This window comes from Camelina sativa, chromosome 6, assembly GCF_000633955.1.
Source record: "Camelina sativa cultivar DH55 chromosome 6, Cs, whole genome shotgun sequence".
NCBI lineage: Eukaryota > Viridiplantae > Streptophyta > Magnoliopsida > Brassicales > Brassicaceae > Camelina > Camelina sativa.
The window spans coordinates 17,897,687-17,919,600 of record NC_025690.1 but is presented as its reverse complement, the minus strand read 5'-3'; the positions used below and the strand labels follow the sequence as shown (position 1 = coordinate 17,919,600).

General features: G+C 35.3%; 4 protein-coding genes and 1 long non-coding RNA gene across 6 annotated transcripts; all 5 read left to right on the top strand.

Annotated features, from left to right (window-relative positions):
* On the top strand, nucleotides 213-2,183 carry LOC104792043. Its single transcript, XM_010518068.2, has 2 exons — nucleotides 213-1,078; nucleotides 1,763-2,183. Exons 1-2 carry the CDS (start codon nucleotides 377-379, stop codon nucleotides 1,961-1,963), a joined length of 903 nt encoding a protein of 300 aa, XP_010516370.1. The 5' UTR covers nucleotides 213-376; the 3' UTR covers nucleotides 1,964-2,183.
* LOC104781660 (calcium-dependent protein kinase 32) lies at nucleotides 3,682-6,908 on the top strand. Its single transcript, XM_010518067.2, has 8 exons — nucleotides 3,682-4,630; nucleotides 4,903-5,026; nucleotides 5,113-5,256; nucleotides 5,389-5,541; nucleotides 5,643-5,758; nucleotides 5,869-6,036; nucleotides 6,132-6,359; nucleotides 6,458-6,908. The coding sequence occupies exons 1-8, from the start codon at nucleotides 4,103-4,105 to the stop codon at nucleotides 6,608-6,610; spliced, it is 1,614 nt and encodes a 537-aa protein (XP_010516369.1). The 5' UTR covers nucleotides 3,682-4,102; the 3' UTR covers nucleotides 6,611-6,908.
* Nucleotides 10,043-14,412, top strand: LOC104792041 (probable galactinol--sucrose galactosyltransferase 2). Its single transcript, XM_010518065.1, has 14 exons — nucleotides 10,043-10,260; nucleotides 10,491-10,705; nucleotides 10,814-11,058; nucleotides 11,162-11,252; nucleotides 11,344-11,392; nucleotides 11,483-11,574; nucleotides 11,675-11,782; nucleotides 12,078-12,203; nucleotides 12,329-12,881; nucleotides 12,963-13,030; nucleotides 13,126-13,260; nucleotides 13,358-13,575; nucleotides 13,673-13,761; nucleotides 13,862-14,412. Exons 2-14 carry the CDS (start codon nucleotides 10,515-10,517, stop codon nucleotides 14,219-14,221), a joined length of 2,325 nt encoding a protein of 774 aa, XP_010516367.1. The 5' UTR covers nucleotides 10,043-10,260; nucleotides 10,491-10,514; the 3' UTR covers nucleotides 14,222-14,412.
* LOC104792039 (polygalacturonase ADPG1-like) lies at nucleotides 17,182-21,651 on the top strand. 2 transcript variants are annotated; one of them, XM_010518062.1, is made up of 10 exons: nucleotides 17,182-17,545; nucleotides 17,631-17,762; nucleotides 17,853-18,023; nucleotides 18,178-18,198; nucleotides 18,306-18,513; nucleotides 18,626-18,707; nucleotides 18,848-18,956; nucleotides 19,075-19,188; nucleotides 19,289-19,417; nucleotides 21,419-21,651. In XM_010518062.1, the coding sequence occupies exons 1-10, from the start codon at nucleotides 17,288-17,290 to the stop codon at nucleotides 21,491-21,493; spliced, it is 1,299 nt and encodes a 432-aa protein (XP_010516364.1). In that variant the 5' UTR covers nucleotides 17,182-17,287; the 3' UTR covers nucleotides 21,494-21,651. The 2 variants fall into 2 exon arrangements, with proteins under 2 accessions (XP_010516364.1, XP_019102411.1); XM_019246866.1 differs by lacking the exon at nucleotides 21,419-21,651 and having other exon boundaries at nucleotides 19,289-19,585.
* LOC104792038 lies at nucleotides 19,819-20,419 on the top strand. The gene is made up of 2 exons (XR_769001.1): nucleotides 19,819-19,892; nucleotides 19,993-20,419. It is a non-coding gene; the product is annotated as an uncharacterized LOC104792038 (long non-coding RNA).

Genomic DNA, 21,914 nt, shown 5'->3' with positions numbered 1-21,914 from the left:
AGGCTAAAAGAGTTAAATAAATGAGAAAATGAGTACATTAACGCAAACAATTAATTAAAATTTCCACCGAGTTAATTAATTAATTAATTTCTTGCTAAAATATCTTGAAAAGAACACGTCTTTCGTAATTGAAGTCGCATAATTACTGGACGAACGTAGCTCTCATGGAAAGGACTTTACACTTGTTATAACTTTACCTCTCATATGTAAACTAAACTTGTAATTCGTTACCCAAATTATTTAATAAAAATTCATAATCATTGATTATTTATTCCTTGCCTTGTTTATTGTCCTTCCATCACCCTAATTATAATCACACACACCTAAACCATCTAATTACAACAGTCCACTACTCCTACTTACAACTCTCAATCTCATGTTGACTTTGTACGGTCAAGAAAGGTCAGCGGACACCACCACCACCGCAAGTACGGCTGAGGCTTCCAATAGCCGGGATGAGACACCTTCGTCGGAGATCGTCGTGAGAGATATTCACGCTATGACTACGACTACGGAGCTTACTCGGCCACAACAAAGAGGAGGAGGATACTTGTCTCCGTCTAGGTCTATTGCTTTTAGCGACGGGACTGCTTCTTCCGGCGAGAATTTCACCACCGTGAGCAGAGAGTTCAACGCTCTAGTCATCGCCGGCTCTTCCATGGACAACAACAACAACAACAACGGGACCAACCAATCTAGCAGTGGTCATCGTGACGTCATACGTGACGAAAGGAACGAGCTGACTAGGATCGGCGAAAACGACGACGTTGGTGATCATGATCATCAGGTGCCTGAGGAAGATTCTAATCCTTGGGCGATTGTACCGGACGGTTACATTAACCGGGGCGGTTCGGAGGATAATAATATCGTCTTGACGTCATCAGGTGGTCAAAATCGGATGGTGACGACTGCTTCGGTGCATATGGTTAAGAGGGAGGAGGTGGAAGCGAAGATAACGGCGTGGCAAACGGCTAAGGTGGCTAAGATTAATAATAGGTTTAAGAGACAAGACGCCGTTATTAACGGTTGGTTGAATGAGCAGGTTCATAAAGCTAACTCTTGGATGAAGAAAATCGAGGTGACTCATGTTCTGTTCTTTTCAAAAATCTTAGTTAGTTTAGATCTGATTAAAATAACTAAGTGACTTAGGCCTTGTTCCTTTATTCATTTGGATGGACCATCTAAATGAATCATTTCAAGTGTTGTTTGTTTTTATAAAAAAAAAGAGCATCATCCAGAATTATTCATATGGATCATCCGAATGAGTTTTAAAATTTTAGGCAAAAATTTGAAACTCAGCTAGACCATTTGGACGAAGATGATTCATCAAAAAATAAAAGGAAAATTATTGATTGACCATCCAAATGAATTATTTTTTTTGTCTTGTTTGTTGGGTTATTTGACATTGAAATGAATAATTTAGAAGTATCATTTGAATAGATCATTTAGATGGAAATGCTAAATGATGAAACGAACAGAGCCTTAACCTTTGTTTAGGTTAACATGCGTTTCTTGAAACTGTTTGCGTTTACATGTGAAAAACAAAAATAATTTAGCAAAAGCTATGTAACGTTATCAATTTTTCGTACTTTTTTAAAAAAGATTGCAAACGATATAAACGTGAACAAGCGTGTTCTTCTTTTCTTTGGATTTAATCGTGATGTTTTGAAATGTGTGATACATCAATGTAATAAAACGGTCTAAAAGACTCATGAATAGCTAGACGGTGGATTATGCAATTGATGCATGTATGTGGATGCAGAGGAAATTGGAAGAAAGGAGAGCCAAGGCGATGGAGAAAACACAAAACAAAGTGGCTAAAGCTCAGAGGAAGGCCGAGGAGAGAAGAGCGACGGCGGAAGGAAAAAGAGGGACTGAGGTTGCTAGGGTTCTTGAAGTCGCTAATCTCATGAGAGCCGTGGGACGACCTCCGGCTAAAAGATCCTTCTTCGCTTTCTCCTAGCTCGTTTTGATTATATCCAAATTTCTCAATATATATATAGGCTACAAATTAAAGGATCATTTCCTGTTGGGAATCAATGTGTATATATATTGAATTTAATGCTTTTAAAGTTACTGATAAACATTTGTAAGTGTATGCTTTCTTCCTTGTGTACCACAAAAAACTGATAAAATGTTATTTGTGAGCCATAAATTTTATTACATGTATCGTTTTTTCCTTCCATATGTTGAGAATGATACGACTTGGAGTTCAACGAAGCAAACAATAAAAGATTGAAGCTCTTACTTACTCTCTCTCACTTAAGATTAAGAGCTTAAGTAAAAAATGTAAAAGACACCACAATTTATTAACACAAACCATACTTGAAATCCCACTAAAATCCTGCTCAAGGGAGCCTTAAAATCCTTTTAGATACAAGAAGGTCTATGAGTATATCTTAACCTATGTATATATCAGTGTATCTTACCAGACTCTTTACAAAGAATAAAAACATACATAGATCTTATTATAAAATATAAACACTAGCAAACAACAGTAGTAGATATTGAGTTGGGCTAATTAATAAGGGTTTACTTTCGCTTATTCTTTGTACCATAACGGGCCTTCATAGCCTTTCTTTGTTTAGTCATGCATTCTTCTTTTGATTTGTCCATTTATAAAATAAATTATGGTAGTGGTAGTGGTGATCAAAGAGTATAGAAAACAGAGTGTATTTACCTACCAACTTTCTTTGCCTAATCATTAATTAGTACAGTTAACTAGCAGTATCTTTTTTAGCAATGCTAAATTGTAAACAAATTGAATGAATAGAAGAAACACACTCGTGTAAGTAAAGGAAGGTTCATCAGAAAAAGCATTTAACAAAGTCTCTTTACCTCATTCCTACTCCGTTGACTTTGTTAAATTTTTTATTTTTTTATAGGCTAACTTCGAAGTAAGATTTTAAATACTATTTGTGTTTCTTTTTAAAATCGAGTTTTCGGCCCAATTGCACGTATATACACGATTCTGTAGTCTGAAAAAGCACTAAATAACTTAATTTATACATCAGTTAGTTTTGATAGATCAAAATGACTTGATTAGTTTGGCTTCAAAGAGTGGCAAGATTTAAAATTCAGAACCAAAATCTATCCAACTTGACAGAAGAAAAAAAAAACATATTAACCTTTAATCAAAATATTTATCCTCAATTATATTGTTTGGTTGAAGGAAACTAGGAATCGAAGTAAAAAAAAAAAAAATTAAAGTTAGTTGGGTCCGACGAAAGGCATTAAAAAGAGTCAAAATCGCCGGGTTTGACCTCTGTTAATAATAATCTTTTTAATTTTTTAAATAAAGGTGGCCGCTTTATTAAAGAGACCCAAGCACGATCACATTTACGCTTTTGCCCTTAATTTTGGGTTTTGTAGGGGTGCATAGTTAAAGAACGTGTAACAGACTCGCTTTCTAATTAACTCTCAGGTAAATTCCTGAATTACCCTTGCTTTCTCAACTAATTTTTAATTTAACCATCTAATAAGAAACTCTTTTTTTCCGGAATTAAAATTAATTCTATTTAATTAAACATTTGACTAGAGAGAGACTACATAAAGAGAGAGGGTCAATATAGTAAAAGAGAACACAGGCATTTTGATTTCAGATTATACTAAACAGAAAACATTCCCTAAAAAGAAATTTTTAAGATTTAAACAGAAACAGGAAAAAAAAAAAACAAAAATCAGAAAAAAAAACAAAACAAAACAATCATATAGAGCTTTGCTGGAGAAGAAAGAAGAAGGGAGGGAAGAAGATTCTTTTGACCTTCCTTCCACCATCATCATCATCATCAGCATCAGCATCATCATCTCTCTTCGTGTTAATTAATTTTTATTTTACTTTTGTGAATTCGTAAAAAAACATGAAAAAATTTCAGCAAATAAATCATTTGACGTTCGTCTTCGTAATCACGCGTTGAAAATTTCCACACTTTTCATCTTCTTCGTTTTGGTAATATATACCCATCCCATCTCTCTCCCTAATCCCTCTCATAAAGTACCATCCTTTTTCATAAAAATCCCAACTTTCCTGGAATTGCGTTGTCAATCACCTAAACTAGAACAGTTTTTGATTTGGGGTTTTTAAGATTTCGTCGGGAAAATCATGGGTAATTGTTGCGGAACGGCGGGATCATTGGCTCAGAATGATAACAATAAGCCCAAAAAAGGAAGGAAGAAGCAAAACCCTTTCTCAATCGATTACGGTCTTCATCACGGCGGTGGTAATGGTGGAAAAGCTCTTAAGCTCATCGTGTTGACTGATCCGACAGGTCGTGAGATCGAGTCTAAATACACCTTGGGGAGGGAGCTAGGTCGTGGTGAATTCGGTGTCACGTATCTGTGCACGGATAAAGAGAACGACGATGTTTTTGCTTGTAAATCTATTTTGAAGAAGAAGCTGAGGACGGCTGTGGATATCGAGGATGTTAGGAGAGAAGTTGAGATCATGAGGCATATGCCTGTTCATCCTAATGTTGTTACTTTGAAAGAGACTTATGAGGATGAGCATGCTGTGCATTTGGTTATGGAGCTTTGTGAAGGTGGTGAATTGTTTGATAGGATTGTTGCTAGAGGTCATTACACCGAGAGAGCTGCTGCTGCTGTCACTAAGACCATCATGGAAGTTGTTCAGGTTTGTCTTCTTGATAGGATTTTTGCCTGTTTTAGTCGTAGGATTGAGAGCTGTGTGGTGTCTTGGTTTAAGCTCTAGTGTGAATCTTATTGCCATTGTTGCTGATTCTTTGTTTTAGCTGTTTGGACGTTATTAATATGTAGCATTGCTTTTACAGGGCACAATTTGCTGCAAAAGGATTCAAAAATCATTTCTTTTCATGTAAACTGAAAGTCTTGGGGGGAGTGATTTTAGATGTGAGATTAATGAGTTTTCAATATGTCTTTTTCCAGGTGTGTCACAAGCATGGAGTAATGCACAGGGACCTGAAACCAGAGAACTTCTTGTTTGGAAACAAGAAGGAGACTGCACCTCTCAAGGCAATTGATTTTGGTCTCTCTGTTTTCTTTAAACCAGGTAATGCGGTCTTGGTGCTCTGTGAAAACGTTATCACTTTGAGGTGTGGTAAATGATATAAACTTACACCATTGTTTTCCTTGCAGGAGAGAGGTTTAACGAAATCGTTGGTAGTCCATACTACATGGCTCCCGAGGTGCTAAAACGGAATTACGGTCCAGAAGTTGACATTTGGAGTGCAGGTGTAATCCTTTACATACTGCTCTGTGGTGTCCCACCTTTCTGGGCAGGTTAGTTTTATCAGTCTATGTTCCCTTATTCTTAAGTCGTCTGTGGCAAATGTTGTTATCAGGGGTCATATTTGAAGTGATCATAAGAATAATGAAGGAACCTTGTTTCTTGTTTGTTTATACCAATTTCAGAAACTGAACAAGGAGTCGCACAAGCAATTATTCGATCTGTACTGGACTTCAGAAGGGACCCATGGCCCAAGGTTTCTGACAACGCAAAAGACCTTATCAGGAAAATGCTTGATCCTGACCAAAGGCGTCGTCTTACAGCCCAGCAAGTGCTAGGTACAGTTTCATGGTTTCTTATAATACAGTTTTTCTTATGTTCTCATATGAAAACTTTTATAGCAAAGTGTAATAATTGGTATTTGCTTCATTTTCCCTAGATCATCCGTGGTTACAGAATGCAAAGACAGCTCCCAATGTATCATTGGGTGAAACAGTGAGAGCAAGGCTGAAGCAGTTCACCGTCATGAACAAGCTCAAGAAACGAGCACTCAGGGTAAAATACATATCCTTTATGAACTATCCGAACATATATATATATATATATATATATCTTGTGAGCTTAGAGGCCTAACTAGAGCTTCGTTTGGTACGTGTTGTCAATAGGTTATTGCTGAGCATTTATCAGATGAAGAAGCTTCTGGTATAAGAGAAGGGTTCCAAATAATGGACACAAGCCAAAGAGGGAGGATTAATATTGACGAGCTAAAAATCGGGTTGCAGAAACTTGGTCATGCCGTTCCCCAAGATGATTTACAAATTCTAATGGACGCTGTAAGCTTTGATTTACCATTACTTTTCAATGCCGGTTTTGACAGTATTTAAAATGCAATGTACTGAGCTGTTGATGGCTTTCTTCTTTTTTGCAGGGAGATATCGATAGAGATGGATATTTGGACTGTGATGAGTTCATTGCCATATCAGTACACCTAAGGAAAATGGGAAATGATGAGCATCTCAAGAAAGCGTTTGCGTTCTTCGATCAAGACAATAACGGATATATCGAAATAGAGGAACTAAGAGAAGCTTTGGCTGACGAAGTTGGTACGAGCGAAGAAGTTGTTGATGCCATTATTCACGATGTTGATACTGATAAGGTTTGATTAGCCTCACCATTTCATTTTCTTTTAAAAAATGGTTGAAAACTTGTCTTGAGAAAAACAGCTATAAACATCATCAAAACTGTGTATTGCAGGATGGAAGAATAAGTTACGAAGAGTTTGTGACGATGATGAAAACAGGAACAGATTGGAGAAAAGCTTCGAGACAGTACTCGAGGGAACGGTTTAACAGTATCAGTCTCAAACTGATGCAGGATGCGTCATTGCAGGTCAATGGTGAAAAATGATGAGAGAAGCAGTGTCACCTCAGAAGTGGAAGATTGAATCAAAATGGGAATGCCAAATCTATCTTCATTTCTTTATTTTTATATCTTTTTTGGGGTTTTTCTTAACACCACAACTAAAGATTTTTAGGCATATAAAGTTGTACGATTTGTGTGTTTTGATTTCCTGGCTGAAGAGCGAGCGAGAGAAAGTACGGATCAGGAGAAAACAAAGAGTGTTGGCCTTTGGCTGTGTGTAGATATTTTGTATAATCTTATGTTGATAATGAATGAAGATAACATCAATTTTTTCTTGTGATAATCTGTAACTTTTCTATAACCATTCAAGAAGTATATGAATGAGACTTTGGATTTGTTTTTAGACAACAGAAACAAAAACGCAGGTTTTTTTTTGTTTTTGGTCGACTTTGTATATTTGTGGCCTGAAAGTTTTATCAATTCAGACCAAAGTACCAAACGATAACAAGTGTGACACTTGAAGTGTCGTTATGGTCTTATACGCGGCCTCAAATATACACAAGCGGATAAAGTTTTGTGTCCTCTATATTATTGTCATCATGCATAAAAACACTAACCATTTGATCAAATCAATCTTATTAAATAAAAAATTTCAAAATACAAATAGACTAATCTAGAATCATTTGTTCTACCAGAGTTTACAACTGTTCATGATATTGATATACTGCAAATTGGATATCCAACAAAAGCTTTTAGAAATAGCATACCAATGACATCTGTTATTTATTTTAATCACAAAACCATAAGTAACAGAAAATTTAACTTTCGATTGATTGCTTTTTCTTTTTGGTTAAAAACGTCTCATAAATATCCACGTCATAGTAGTCTCATCGACACGGGAGACTTACGTGGCGATTTTGTATTGTTACCAAACTTTGATTGGAAATTATAAAAACAATCAATCATGCAAAAGGCGTGAGGATGAACGGTACACATGTCCGATGTCGACCTTGTACTAAATAACAAATATGTTTTTGGAATGGCACTAATCATGATTACGGAGTTTAACATTAAAGTAATTACCGTAGTTATCATTAGTTAATCGTCGTACTTATATTATATGCATAGAGCCAACAAAAATTATAATCGTATCACACATGACAAACACACCTAATGCTAAAAGTCGAAAGTGAAAAAGGAATCTAGACACGGACATGGTGAACTGATCAAATGCAAGTGATGCATAGATCCTTTTCACATTTGATTAACTATATAGCGGACGTGGATTTGGACCCACTTTGCGCCGTTTCATTACAAAAACTTCACCTACTTTATTTGCCTCGTGATTTCTTTTAGCTACTTTGGGGAAAAATAGGAGTACTATCTTAATCCCAATTAAGTGCAATTATTAGGAATGACTGAGTGAGAGAAGATCATTAAAAAAACTTGATTGCTTCGTATAATTAAGACGACATATTTCAAAAATAAAAATTCCGAAATTCAAAAGTGAAAATTTGATACTACGATCGAGTCATGAATATGAACCGTATGATAGAATGTTTTTTTTAAAAATTTTGTCACGCCAGGACCAATGATTGATTAGTACGAGAGGTATATGCAATCATGGATAAGAAGAACTGTGTTATAATTAAACTTGATAACTATTATGATCAGCATCGCTCGTTTCAATATCTGATTAAAATAATTAACGAGTCGATATATATCAAAACTCCATCTTCATATACATACCGACCGATGGACCTACGTATGTATCAGATTCGATTTTAAAACATTATCGTATCATGAATAATTATTTTATCGGTGTCTCGTTCCATGTATTATTATTCATAACAAGAAGCATTGGCTTTTAGTACGAAAGAGCAGCCAAGTTTATCAACCCGGTTCAAACCAGTCGTCGAGTGTTGACCACACACGTTGATCCAGATAAGTGGATAAGAATTGTGACATATCAAGTGAGTATGTGTTACGGTCCGTATCTCGAAGACGTTGTTATGTTTTGCTCCGCAAAGGAGTCGAACTAAAACACAACTTGCATTATATCACCAAATTAAACGATTTTGAGTAAAGTAGTAGTAAACATGTGTTTATTTATATCGTGTATTCATAGAATTGGGTGGCTTCGACCGTCATTTTGTCGGAAAGTTTTTTATGTTAGATTCAAAACTTACATTAATGGAATTGCTTTAGTCGTCAGTCGCAGTCGCCGGCTCGCCTATTCATACAAGGAGACAAGTCGCAAAAAAAAAAAAAGCCGTGGATACAATATTAATTTGCACGAACTCAAATCATCGACTTGGTTTTTACAACATATTTCACCATTAAGCGGTATACTGTAATTACTAGAATGTGCATGTTATGTCTGTTTAAAAAATATATATATATATAGCACATGTGAAAGGGTATTTAAAAAAAATATATATGTTACTAATTTATGTGAAGAACATTTAAAATAAATATATAAAAACACAAGATAAAAATTAACAATATAAAAGAAAAGTGGATTGCCGTGAAGATTACGTACCTGATGTCACAATTTCGTCTACTACTAGAACAAAATATTGAACCAGAGAATCGAGAGATATACATATTACCTAAAAATCGTAGATGTGATCTAGTGATATTCCCGAGGGACCTGAATCCCCAACTGAACCAACCAACCAACTAGACTCCTTGGCTTGACGTACTCCTTAAGATTTCAAAATTGATCAGCATTGCACATACGTCATTTCCTAGTTCCTAGGATCAAAAACTATATATTAATTATACGATGAAACTTATAGGCGTGGTGAATCGGTGATGCATGTGTATACTACTGGCATTCCCTGAGACACCACACGATTCAAGTAGGAAAAATATCTTTATTTAAAAAAGACGCGTATATATGCAACCATACGTTACACGTTTCTTGTACATTTGGGCTTCGTTATGATTTGTGTTCATAGGAGTGAAATTAATTTAACTAGTACCATTTATGGTTTCGTAAAATGATTTGATTCGATATTTAATTTATGATTTTCTTGCACCAGCTTGAAACAACCATCATTTCAACATATTTTTTCCGTTGACAGTAGAACAACAATAGTTATTTCACCGTTTCATTGTAGACATTTTTGAATTAGGCTAATATTGGGTATGTTTTTCTAATGAAATTTCAAAGTAATATTTTGATTTCTATTTATGACAATTATTTAATAACAGGAACATACATTTAAATACTAGTTTTGGTAATTTTTTTAAATACTAGTCAAAAGAAGTAAAAACGAAAGAGCAGTAGAAATAAATATTTTAAAATATTAGTATGAGTTGTATCTGATTCAGCAAATAAGAGAGAGACAAAAGTATCACGATTTTTCTAGTACTTTTTTGTTTTACATCGCGACGGAGAAAAAGTAAATATAACACGTGGCAACATCGCAACGGCTATATCCAGATCTCGTCGCATATATAAACCGTCATCTCTCTGCTACCTTCATTAGCCTAAAAAAACAAAAACACCGTTTCCGATTACGTTGATTGACCAGTGACGGGAGCCACCATTGTTGGCGGCGTTTCCGTGTACCTCGTATTCTTTCTTCATTCGTAAAAGCAACATTTACCTTCTGCTTCATATTCGAAGTCTATCTCTCTTGTACCGAGAGCTCTTTTTTACTCCGGCACGAACAAGAAACATTCCGGTGAGTATTATTCTTAGAACTCAAATTTTATCTGATTTAGATGTTTAGTGTCAATTTGTGATTTTTTTCCGAACTTGTCCTGTGCTTAGACTTTAGAGACGCTTGGGGCTTAGTAGATTCATATTCCCTTATTGGAAAGTTTTTAATTAGACTTTGTTCCGAAGAGATGAAAATTATAAAGATTCTGCTTTCCTAATGTTGGTTTTATGTGTTGTGATTACCTGAGACAGTTAACTGAAGCAGCTTTGAGAAAGATGACGATTACGTCAAACATCTCTGTACAGAACGACAACCTCGTTGTTCAAGGAAAGACCATCCTCACCAAAATCCCCGACAATATTATCCTTACTCCCGTTACGGGTAATGGATTCGTTTCCGGTGCTTTTATAGGCGCAACTTTTGAACAAAGCAAGAGTCTTCACGTGTTCCCCATCGGTGTATTGGAGTAAAGCATCAAACTTTTGTTTTCCCTCTGTTATATAGCTTTGTCAATTCAAGGTCTTTTGATGTTGTTTTTATTAAAAGCTTATTGTTTTTATAAATCTTTCAACAGGGGTCTTCGATTCATGTGTTGTTTTCGATTTAAACTATGGTGGATGACTCAGAGAATGGGAAGCTGTGGAAAAGATATCCCTTTGGAGACACAGTTTATGTTACTTGAGAGCAAGGATGAGGTTGAAGGAAATGGGGATGATGCTCCTACTATTTATACCGTCTTTCTCCCTCTTCTTGAAGGCCAGTTCAGAGCTGTACTGCAAGGAAATGAGAAGAATGAGATTGAGATTTGTCTTGAGAGCGGTTAGTGAATTAGTTGTACAACAGATGATCCATGAATTGACGGGCTTACAATTTTCAGATCTTAGAACTGAAATGTCCGTTTTGGTTGACTTTGTAATTGCAGGAGATAAAGCAGTTGAAACCAGCCAAGGAACTCATCTTGTCTATGTTCATGCTGGAACTAATCCTTTTGAAGTTATTAGGCAATCCGTAAAGTATGTTTTTAAAAGAAGCCAAAATATCATGTTTTGTTTCTTGGATTGGTTATCAGTGTTTTCTCACCCGCTAATCCTTTGTTATGTACAGGGCTGTGGAAAGACACATGCAGACATTTCATCATCGCGAGAAGAAGAAGGTGAGTGAACTTTTCATAGTTTTGGTCAACGGAAGGAGTTCAATCTGATTTGATATGATCTCCTCATTTTCGTTCTCTTTGTTTGTTTAGCTTCCTTCTTTCCTTGACTGGTTTGGCTGGTGCACATGGGATGCGTTCTACACAGACGTGACTGCTGAGGGCGTTGATGAAGGCCTTAGAAGGTACTGTCTATGGAAGTAGAGCGTCATATTGTTAATATATTGATGATAGGTTAAATCTGTATAAGTTTATTGAGTCTCTGATGCGTTTGGTTTATTGCAGCCTTTCAGAAGGAGGTACCCCTCCGAGGTTTCTGATCATAGACGATGGTTGGCAACAAATTGAACACAAAGAGAAAGATTCAGACTGCGTTGTTCAGGAAGGAGCACAGTAAGATCTATCAGTCTCTTGTTTTTGTATTCATGTAGATGAGCATCTTAAACATGTCCTCAATTTACCAGATAATACTCCAGAAAAAACTAGATCGAGGCTTGAATATTTTTAAAATAAAACTCATGTGGGTGAAATCAAAGTAGATTCATTTGTTCCAATTTCTGCATTGTAACTGTTGAATCTTTAGCTCATAAAGCTTGAGCTTGAGGATATTCTTAAGTTTTTGCCTCAAGATTTTATAGGGATTTGTCATGAAGAATGCTAACTTTTTCCTCCATTCTTATGTATGCAGGTTTGCTACTAGGCTCGTTGGTATCAAGGAGAATGCAAAATTTCAGAAGGATGATCAGGAGAAGGATACGCAAGTATCAGGACTAAAGAGTGTAGTTGACAATGCAAAGCAGCGCCATAATGTGAAGTATGTCCTTTTTTTCAAAATTTGTAACACACTGATCTTCAGGCTGATATTTTTTAAGTTATCGCAACATTGAGAAAGTGACAAAAAGCGTTGCATACTTACATGGCTTGACTCCTTATTCACAGGCAAGTTTATGCGTGGCATGCCTTAGCTGGATACTGGGGTGGGGTTAAACCTGCTGCTTCTGGAATGGAACACTATGACAGTGCATTAGCATATCCAGTTCAGTCACCAGGTGTCTTAGGGAACCAACCAGACATAGTAATGGACAGCCTCGCTGTTCATGGTCTTGGACTTGTCAACCCAAAGAACGTTTTCAACTTCTACAATGAGCTCCATTCGTACTTGGCTTCATGTGGTATAGACGGAGTCAAAGTTGATGTCCAGAACATCATCGAAACCCTCGGTGCTGGTCTTGGCGGGAGAGTGTCTCTCACTCGAAGCTACCACCAAGCTTTAGAAGCTTCCATTGCCCGGAACTTCACAGATAATGGTTGCATATCTTGCATGTGTCACAACACAGACGGACTTTACAGCGCGAAACAAACCGCTATTGTTAGAGCATCTGATGATTTCTACCCAAGAGATCCTGCTTCTCATACCATCCACATTGCATCAGTTGCATATAACAGTCTTTTCCTTGGAGAGTTCATGCAACCTGACTGGGATATGTTCCATGTAAGTAAAGAGCAATTTGATGTCATTACTACTCTTTAATAAGCATGCGTTCACTTGTAACCGAGGCTTTGTTGTTTTCAGAGTTTGCACCCAACTGCAGAGTATCATGCTGCAGCACGTGCAGTAGGTGGATGCGCAATTTATGTCAGGTAAAGCCTTCCTCTCATCTTTAAACTTAATTCTTGTTCTGACTAAGGTAATGCTTTGCTTCGAGGTTTTAACTGAAGATATGTTTATATGACAGTGATAAGCCAGGCAACCACAACTTTGATCTATTGAGGAAGCTAGTTCTTCCGGATGGATCGGTTCTTCGTGCTAAGCTTCCGGGTAGGCCTACCCGTGACTGCTTATTCGCGGATCCAGCTAGAGATGGAATCAGGTTTTGCCTCTTTTCTAACTAACTATTCTCTTCTTTATCATCCACTCCTAAGCCTAAGCCGAAGCCTAACACTTGCGAAAACTCAATTTTTTTTCAGCTTGCTCAAGATATGGAACATGAATAAGTTCTCTGGTATGGTTGGTGTGTTCAACTGTCAAGGTGCTGGTTGGTGCAAGGAAACGAAGAAGAACCAGATTCATGATACTTCTCCTGGCACACTCACGGGTTCTGTCCGTGCTGATGATGCTGATCTCATTTCTCAAGTGGCTGGTGAAGATTGGAGTGGAGACTCAATAGTCTACGCATACAGATCAGGTAAAAAAGATCAAACCAATCTACTATTTTTAGACTAGACAGAAACTCAAACATTACAGCTCAATGCTAAAAAAATATGGCTTGATTTGATTTACAGGGGAGTTAGTAAGACTACCAAAAGGTGCTTCGATTCCTCTCACTCTCAAAGTCCTTGAATACGAACTCTTCCACATCTCTCCTTTGAAGGTACGTTTAATTAGTGTTGTATTATTACCATGACTTGTAAACGTTTAATGTGAATGACGAATCTTTTTTTTTTTTTTTGTTGGAAAATTTGGTTATACAGGAAGTCACAGCAAACATCTCCTTCGCTCCTATCGGACTGCTAGACATGTTCAACTCAAGCGGGGCTATCGAGTCGATGGAAACCAATCCCGTGACAGACAAGAAACCGGAACTCTTTGATGGGGAGGTGTCCTCGGCTTCTCCTGCGCTCAGCGGTAACCGTTCACCAACAGCTCTGATATCTCTGGGGGTTAGAGGCTGTGGTCGTTTTGGAGCTTACTCTTCTCAGCGTCCACTTAGATGCGCCGTTGAAAGCACAGAGACTGATTTCACGTACGACGCGGAGGTTGGACTTGTGACTTTGAATCTGCCAGTGACGAGGGAAGAGATGTTCAGATGGCACGTTGAGATTCTGGTCTAAGGCGAAAAGCTTCGGTTGTAGTTGGGGCTATTCTTTCACCTGTCATTCATCATTTTATTTTGTAGTAATAAGGTATTCCAAAAATAAATTAGGAATTTAATGTTTGTAGTATCATCGCTTTTGTACTAGTAATGTAGTGACCTAATGTAATCTCGCTAAAATATCAATGTCTCTTTGTAGTTTTGTATTAATAATATTTCTCTTAAGAAAAAATTGTTCATAGCTACCTTATCGTTAACGTAATAACCCTAAAATGAGTGTCTGGCTGAAACAAACAAATCGATTTAAAATTCTAATATTTGGTCTATTTTGAAAGGACTTACACCAAACGAACGGATAATGATTTCTTATTTTGATAAACTGATATAGAAGGTAAAATGTGTTTTTAGAATTGTTGATGTGTTATTTTACAAATCTGAAGTCGTCTTAGCCAAACAAATCGAAACCGACGACACCCTAATTTTATATACTACTAATAAAAGAGGATGGTGATCATGTGAATACCTAAAATATCAGAATCCATGTATAGTACGCAACTTCAAGGCAGGGGTCAATACGAATAATGATGACAAGTCAGTTATATGATCATCGACTTTATGAGACCTTCCATACATTCTTTCACACCAAGAAATTAACAGATCTTGTTCTCACTAGAAAATTACTAAGGCCATTCATTTGTTTTACAATAATCCACTAGAAAATTATAATCAATGACGACTCAACAGCAACACGTACAGAATATTTATCCGATGTAGGTTCATACTACATAGATTTGTGTTTCATATCTTACTTGATTGGTGTAAAAAAGAAGAACTCAAATTTGTGAACCTTTTACTCTGTTTTCTTTGCGTCAAGTTTTTTTTTTATAAATCTTTTTCGCTTTAAGGTAGACACCAGTCACCACCTTCTAACACCTAACATGTATATGGAACATATAGTAGTATAACATTAATATCTGAACATTTAAAACCCCCAAAACATTAATTACCTCATCAATCCCATACGATGCACGGAGTCCCAAAGCATTCAATTTTAAACGTACATGTCTTTTCTATCTTTTTCAGATTTTAAGTTTTTTTTTTCTTATTTGATTTGCTCTTTTACCAACACCAAGTAGTTTAAATAAAAAAAATAAGATAAAAAACTGTAATATTGACATCCACGAAAACGATGAGCAAGTTGAATCCTAACCATTAATTTAGAAAAATACAAGAGTTAAATTCAAAGAAGGAAGCAATTACTTAGGCGAAGTTATAACAACGACTAGATAAATTTCCAAAGACATGACTTTCGACCATACCTTTAGGTCTTGCAAGCAAACGACGCACATGCCTTTTCATTTCTGCCAATCCTTATTCCTTACACCATACATATACTTATATTAATTAATCGATAATTATATATAAAAAAATAGATAAAATATTCGTCTAATAAGGGTAAGTATGCAATTTTTGTGTGCTAACTAATCGATACTATCACAAATTAATATATATATGTATGCGCATCATTCAACAAGTCTTCACCATTGTTAAGTCCAATGTATCGTAGTATCTAGTATTTGTTTACTTTAAGCTGCATGTTACTTATTTTAGTGATGATATATTTTTTAAAAATATGTATTTTAATTTAATGATTAATATGGGTTGATTAACTATCCCAAAATTTGAAGAGGCGTGTGGTTAAAGAATTTGAGGCTATAATTTCATCATTTGGGAGTTGAATGCAAAAAAAAATTCTAAGTATAACTTATAATTAGTTGATTTCCCGACAAAATAAATCATGTTGGCATATCGTAATAATTTAACATACTTTTCAAACCTTATATCAGGCATTTGCCGTTTACGTATTTACAATTATAGTTTGAATTTGGTATTTTTGCACATTATACTTTGGCGGTTCGTGTACTGTGTACATATATATCATCCCACATTCTTTGAAGATACAGGACATTTAACATTTTAACACATGCGTATATATGTCGGTATGTGATCACCAATTCACCAGCTTGACAACGTATTAAATTCAAATAAGTATTGATAACTGACCATGACTCTAATTAATTAAAAGTCCACAATACATATAATAACATTCACGAACTCGTACATATACTTCTTATCTCACGAGTGCACCTACAATTTTTAATTTCAGTAAACCAATATTGATCATATTAGTAATTAACGGTTAAAAGATTTACTATAAGTATAAGAATAAAAATTAGGGTTGAGACATTTCCATGCAACTTATTAATCCGAAAATCCGAAACATTTCCATACTACATATATATCCAACATGATTTATAATGGAAATGCCTTCGGATTTTTCAAATTCGGATATACATATGTAAGCATTATAAATTTGAAAAATATCCGAATTTTCACCTTTTCACCTTTTCACATTGATATACTAGCTACGACGGTAATATGAAGATCACTGTACAGATTAAAACGCAAGAAGAAATAAAAGGAAGTGTATTAATTCCCAAAAGTCCAAAACTATTACCGACCTTCGAGAGACAGAGGAAACAACTATTTTCTTCTTTTCAACTTTTGATACTATTTACGTATGGATAGACATCACGCACTGCTTAGCTCAGTAATACACATGATAAACTATTACTGTGTGAATGGTATACGATGATTGAAAATAAATTCATTTTCTATTTTTTTTCCTCTTCCAAACTCCTTTTCTAATATATAGAAAATAAATAATTAACTAGACAATGAAACAATAAAATATATATATATATATAAATAAATAAAAGGAAAACTAAAAATAGGTGGAAAGGAGGTGAGGTTTAATTAGAAGCTTATAGTGATGTTTTCGTATCAATCTCAATCTCTCTCCATACCTCCAACGCCATTAAAACTTTTTAATAACCTAACTTTGTTTTCTCCTTTCATTTGCCTATAAATACACATATGCCTTCCACTTATTCAATATCAATATATCATATTACAAAACCTCAAATAAACAGCGAACATTTTCATCTTACTCACAAGAAAACAACACTCATTAATTCGTTTACGAGAAAAACCGTTTCCATATCTTCGAAAGACCAAATCTGAAATGGCCCGTTGTTGGGGACTCCTAACTATTTTCTTCTGCGTTCTTTTGATGCTCTCGCTGTGCCAAGCTAATTTGAGTAGCTACGTTGATGATGGATATGGTCATGAAGATGGAAGCTTCGAATCCGACAGCTTACTCAAGCTCAATAGCGATGATGCTCTTACCTTGAAAAGCTCCGGTGAAACCACTTCAGCATCCTCAACTGTTAGTGTTGCCAGTTTTGGAGCCAAAGGAGATGGAAAAACCGATGATACTCAGGTAAAACTTTTTAATATATAGATATACTTTATTTGGTATTAATGATGCATGCCTGCATGGGTGTAAAATATATATGTATGCTTAGGCCTTCGAGAAAGCATGGAAGAAAGCATGTTCAACGAATGGGGTTACCAATTTCTTGATTCCTAAAGGGAAGAGTTACCTCCTTACGTCTACTCAATTCAAAGGCCCATGCAAATCGCTACGTAACTTTCAGGTAATTTTGTTTTTTCCTTTTTTATGAAAAAAAAAGTTTTAAATCATTTTAGTAGCCTAATTAATAGATTTAATTTTTTACTGATCATAGATCTTAGGCACTTTATCAGCATCTACAAAACGATCGGATTACAAAGACAAATACCATTGGCTTATCGTAGAGGACGTTAACAATCTATCAATCGATGGTGGGTCGACTGGGATTATTAACGGCAACGGAAAAATCTGGTGGCAAAACTCATGCAAAATAGATAAATCTAAGGTATGTATGTTAGTATGTAGAGTCCACCAATTAGTATATACATGCCACACAACACATATATCTTCACATATGCTTATCTAATATACTCCTAATTAATTTACATCATATGATTAGTAATTTAGTATTAATTGGTTTTCTCTTTCTTTTGATGCAGCCATGCACAACAGCGCCAACGGTATGTAAATACAAAAGTTCCATATAAGTATATAATTTATTTTTTTTTTTCACTTCAACGTTCAAAATTTTAAAATTGGCATGTGTGTGTTTTATGCATATGCGCAGGCTCTTACTTTATACAACTTAAGGAATCTAAATATGAAGAATTTGAGGGTGAGAGATGCGCAGCAGATTCAAGTTTCGATTGAGAATTGCAACAATGTTGACGTCAATAATGTTGTCGTCTCTGCTCCCGGCGATAGTCCCAACACCGATGGTATCCATATTACCAATACCAAAAATATTCGAGTTTCCAAATCGGATATTGGAACAGGTAATGATTCATACATAATTGGAGTTTACAGTGTATTTATGTGTAATAACAAAGACTTGCTAAGGCTTAACAGAGAGGTCGGTAGCTAATGTGTTTGGTTGCTTTTATTTAGGTGATGATTGTATATCCATTGAAGATGGAACACAAAATCTTCAAATCAGTGATTTAACTTGCGGCCCCGGTCACGGAATCAGGTAGATCAATACATTCTTTTTATACCGAATTCTAACATAAGGGTACTAGAAAATCATACAATATTTTTGATAGATTTTACACATAAATAAAGTTAATATATAGCTAATATCGATCTTTTTTAATTTGTTTCGATGAGAAGTATTGGGAGCTTGGGGGACGACAACTCAAAAGCTTATGTTTCGGGAATTTATGTGGATGGTGCTAAGTTCTCTGAGAGTGATAATGGAGTTCGGATCAAGACTTATCAGGTGACTGATTTTATTGTTCTCACAAACATCGATCCCCACTAAAATTTTACGAATTTCTTGAATCTCTCTAACATTTGTTTTAAAATTTTCAAAAACAACCCCCCCTTGCTGATTTCAGGGAGGATCAGGAACTGCCAAGAACATTAAATTTCAAAACATTCAAATGAAAAATGTCAAGAATCCGATCATAATCGACCAGAACTACTGTGACAAGGACAAATGCGAAGACCAAGTAATTGTTTGATCGATAGATTTAATTAGCCGTTTATATATATTTTGTTCTTTACTAGACTAGCATTCACTCGAATTGAAAATGTGAAATATGTTAACAGGACTCCGCCGTGCAAGTGAAAAACGTTGTGTACAAGAACATATCCGGTACGAGCGCGACGGATGTGGCGATAACGTTCAATTGCAGTGAGAAGTATCCATGCCAAGGCATTGTGCTTGAGAACGTAAACATTAAAGGAGGAAACGCTTCTTGCAAAAATGCCAACGTTAAAAATCAAGGCACCGTTTCTCCTAAATGCTCTTAATTAATTACTGAGCTAATTATGTAATATACGTATGAATATAGATACACGTATTTATATATAGATGCATGTATATTGTACTCTATATATTGCTTCTTGATATAATATGTAGTAAAGATGTATGGGTGTACACATAAAATAGTCAGAAAGATTTGTTGCCTTCTATGTATACTGTTGATTATTTGTATGTGTCCATGAATAAATTAATAAGATTAATTTTCTAATATATTGATTTAGTAGTACTAAAAATGAAAAAAAAAGTATGCAAAATTTAAGTAAAGTGATTTGATTACTTCAAATAAGTCACATGGGCCAAGTACATTATATANTTCAAATGAAAAATGTCAAGAATCCGATCATAATCGACCAGAACTACTGTGACAAGGACAAATGCGAAGACCAAGTAATTGTTTGATCGATAGATTTAATTAGCCGTTTATATATATTTTGTTCTTTACTAGACTAGCATTCACTCGAATTGAAAATGTGAAATATGTTAACAGGACTCCGCCGTGCAAGTGAAAAACGTTGTGTACAAGAACATATCCGGTACGAGCGCGACGGATGTGGCGATAACGTTCAATTGCAGTGAGAAGTATCCATGCCAAGGCATTGTGCTTGAGAACGTAAACATTAAAGGAGGAAACGCTTCTTGCAAAAATGCCAACGTTAAAAATCAAGGCACCGTTTCTCCTAAATGCTCTTAATTAATTACTGAGCTAATTATGTAATATACGTATGAATATAGATACACGTATTTATATATAGATGCATGTATATTGTACTCTATATATTGCTTCTTGATATATTATGTAGTAAAGATGTATGGGTGTACACATAAAATAGTCAGAAAGATTTGTTGCCTTCTATGTATACTGTTGATTATTTGTATGTGTCCATGAATAAATTAATAAGATTAATTTTCTAATATATTGATTTAGTAGTACTAAAAATGAAAAAAAAAGTATGCAAAATTTAAGTAAAGTGATTTGATTACTTCAAATAAGTCACATGGGCCAAGTACATTATATATATATATATTAAAAGCATGAAAAATGCTAATTTATAGTGTGTTTTCCACTTTTGCTATACTTATTGTAAAATAAGATGTTAAATCCCAAAATTAACATAGTTTTCAGTGAGCTCTTGCATTGTGGCCGGCCTACTTTACTCTTAGTTCCATTCAAACGAAATATCCTTATTGTTCTTATACTTGTATAAAACTGATTTAAACCCTTGTGTTTTGGCATACTTTACTAAAAGACCATTGTGTTAAAATCTTGATATACTTTTTATGTGAATGTTCGTCTGATTAACGTTGCTATAAAAGACAGCATGAGGATAAAGTAAAGAAATCCTTGATGTCTTTGGTTAATGCCGTTGCCAAATCTCAACGGATTTATTTATTTAAAGTTAAAAAGTTGACAAAGAACTTTGCTTTTTTTTTTTTTTTGCTTCTTTTGAAAGAAATAATAATCAAAAACATCCGAGGAAATTCCGAAATCAATGTCCGTAAACTAAGGTACATAACAAAAAAAAATAAAAATAAGATGTCTTCAAAATTAATGATATTACATAATGTTACAGCTAAATCGAAGTATGCAGTTTTACCCTTTTTTGTACTTTCACTTCTTAGTTTGCTCTTCGGCTGCTGGCTTACTCTGCTCTTCAACCGTTGCTGCTGGCGGCGGAGGTGGAGGTGTTGGTGGTGGTGGAGGTGGAGGGGTGGCGGCGACCGTTGGAACTCCCGCATCGATGCAGCTACGACATTTTCTCTCGACCCAACCTTCGATGTCGTGGTCTCCGCCGTCAGATAAATGGCGGCCGCCGCAGAGCCGAGCGATGACTCCGGCTAAAACGGATAAAATGGTAATGACAGCTAAGACAACGACGAGAGTTTCTATAGAACGGTGGTCTNAGAACGTAAACATTAAAGGAGGAAACGCTTCTTGCAAAAATGCCAACGTTAAAAATCAAGGCACCGTTTCTCCTAAATGCTCTTAATTAATTACTGAGCTAATTATGTAATATACGTATGAATATAGATACACGTATTTATATATAGATGCATGTATATTGTACTCTATATATTGCTTCTTGATATATTATGTAGTAAAGATGTATGGGTGTACACATAAAATAGTCAGAAAGATTTGTTGCCTTCTATGTATACTGTTGATTATTTGTATGTGTCCATGAATAAATTAATAAGATTAATTTTCTAATATATTGATTTAGTAGTACTAAAAATGAAAAAAAAAGTATGCAAAATTTAAGTAAAGTGATTTGATTACTTCAAATAAGTCACATGGGCCAAGTACATTATATATATATATATTAAAAGCATGAAAAATGCTAATTTATAGTGTGTTTTCCACTTTTGCTATACTTATTGTAAAATAAGATGTTAAATCCCAAAATTAAC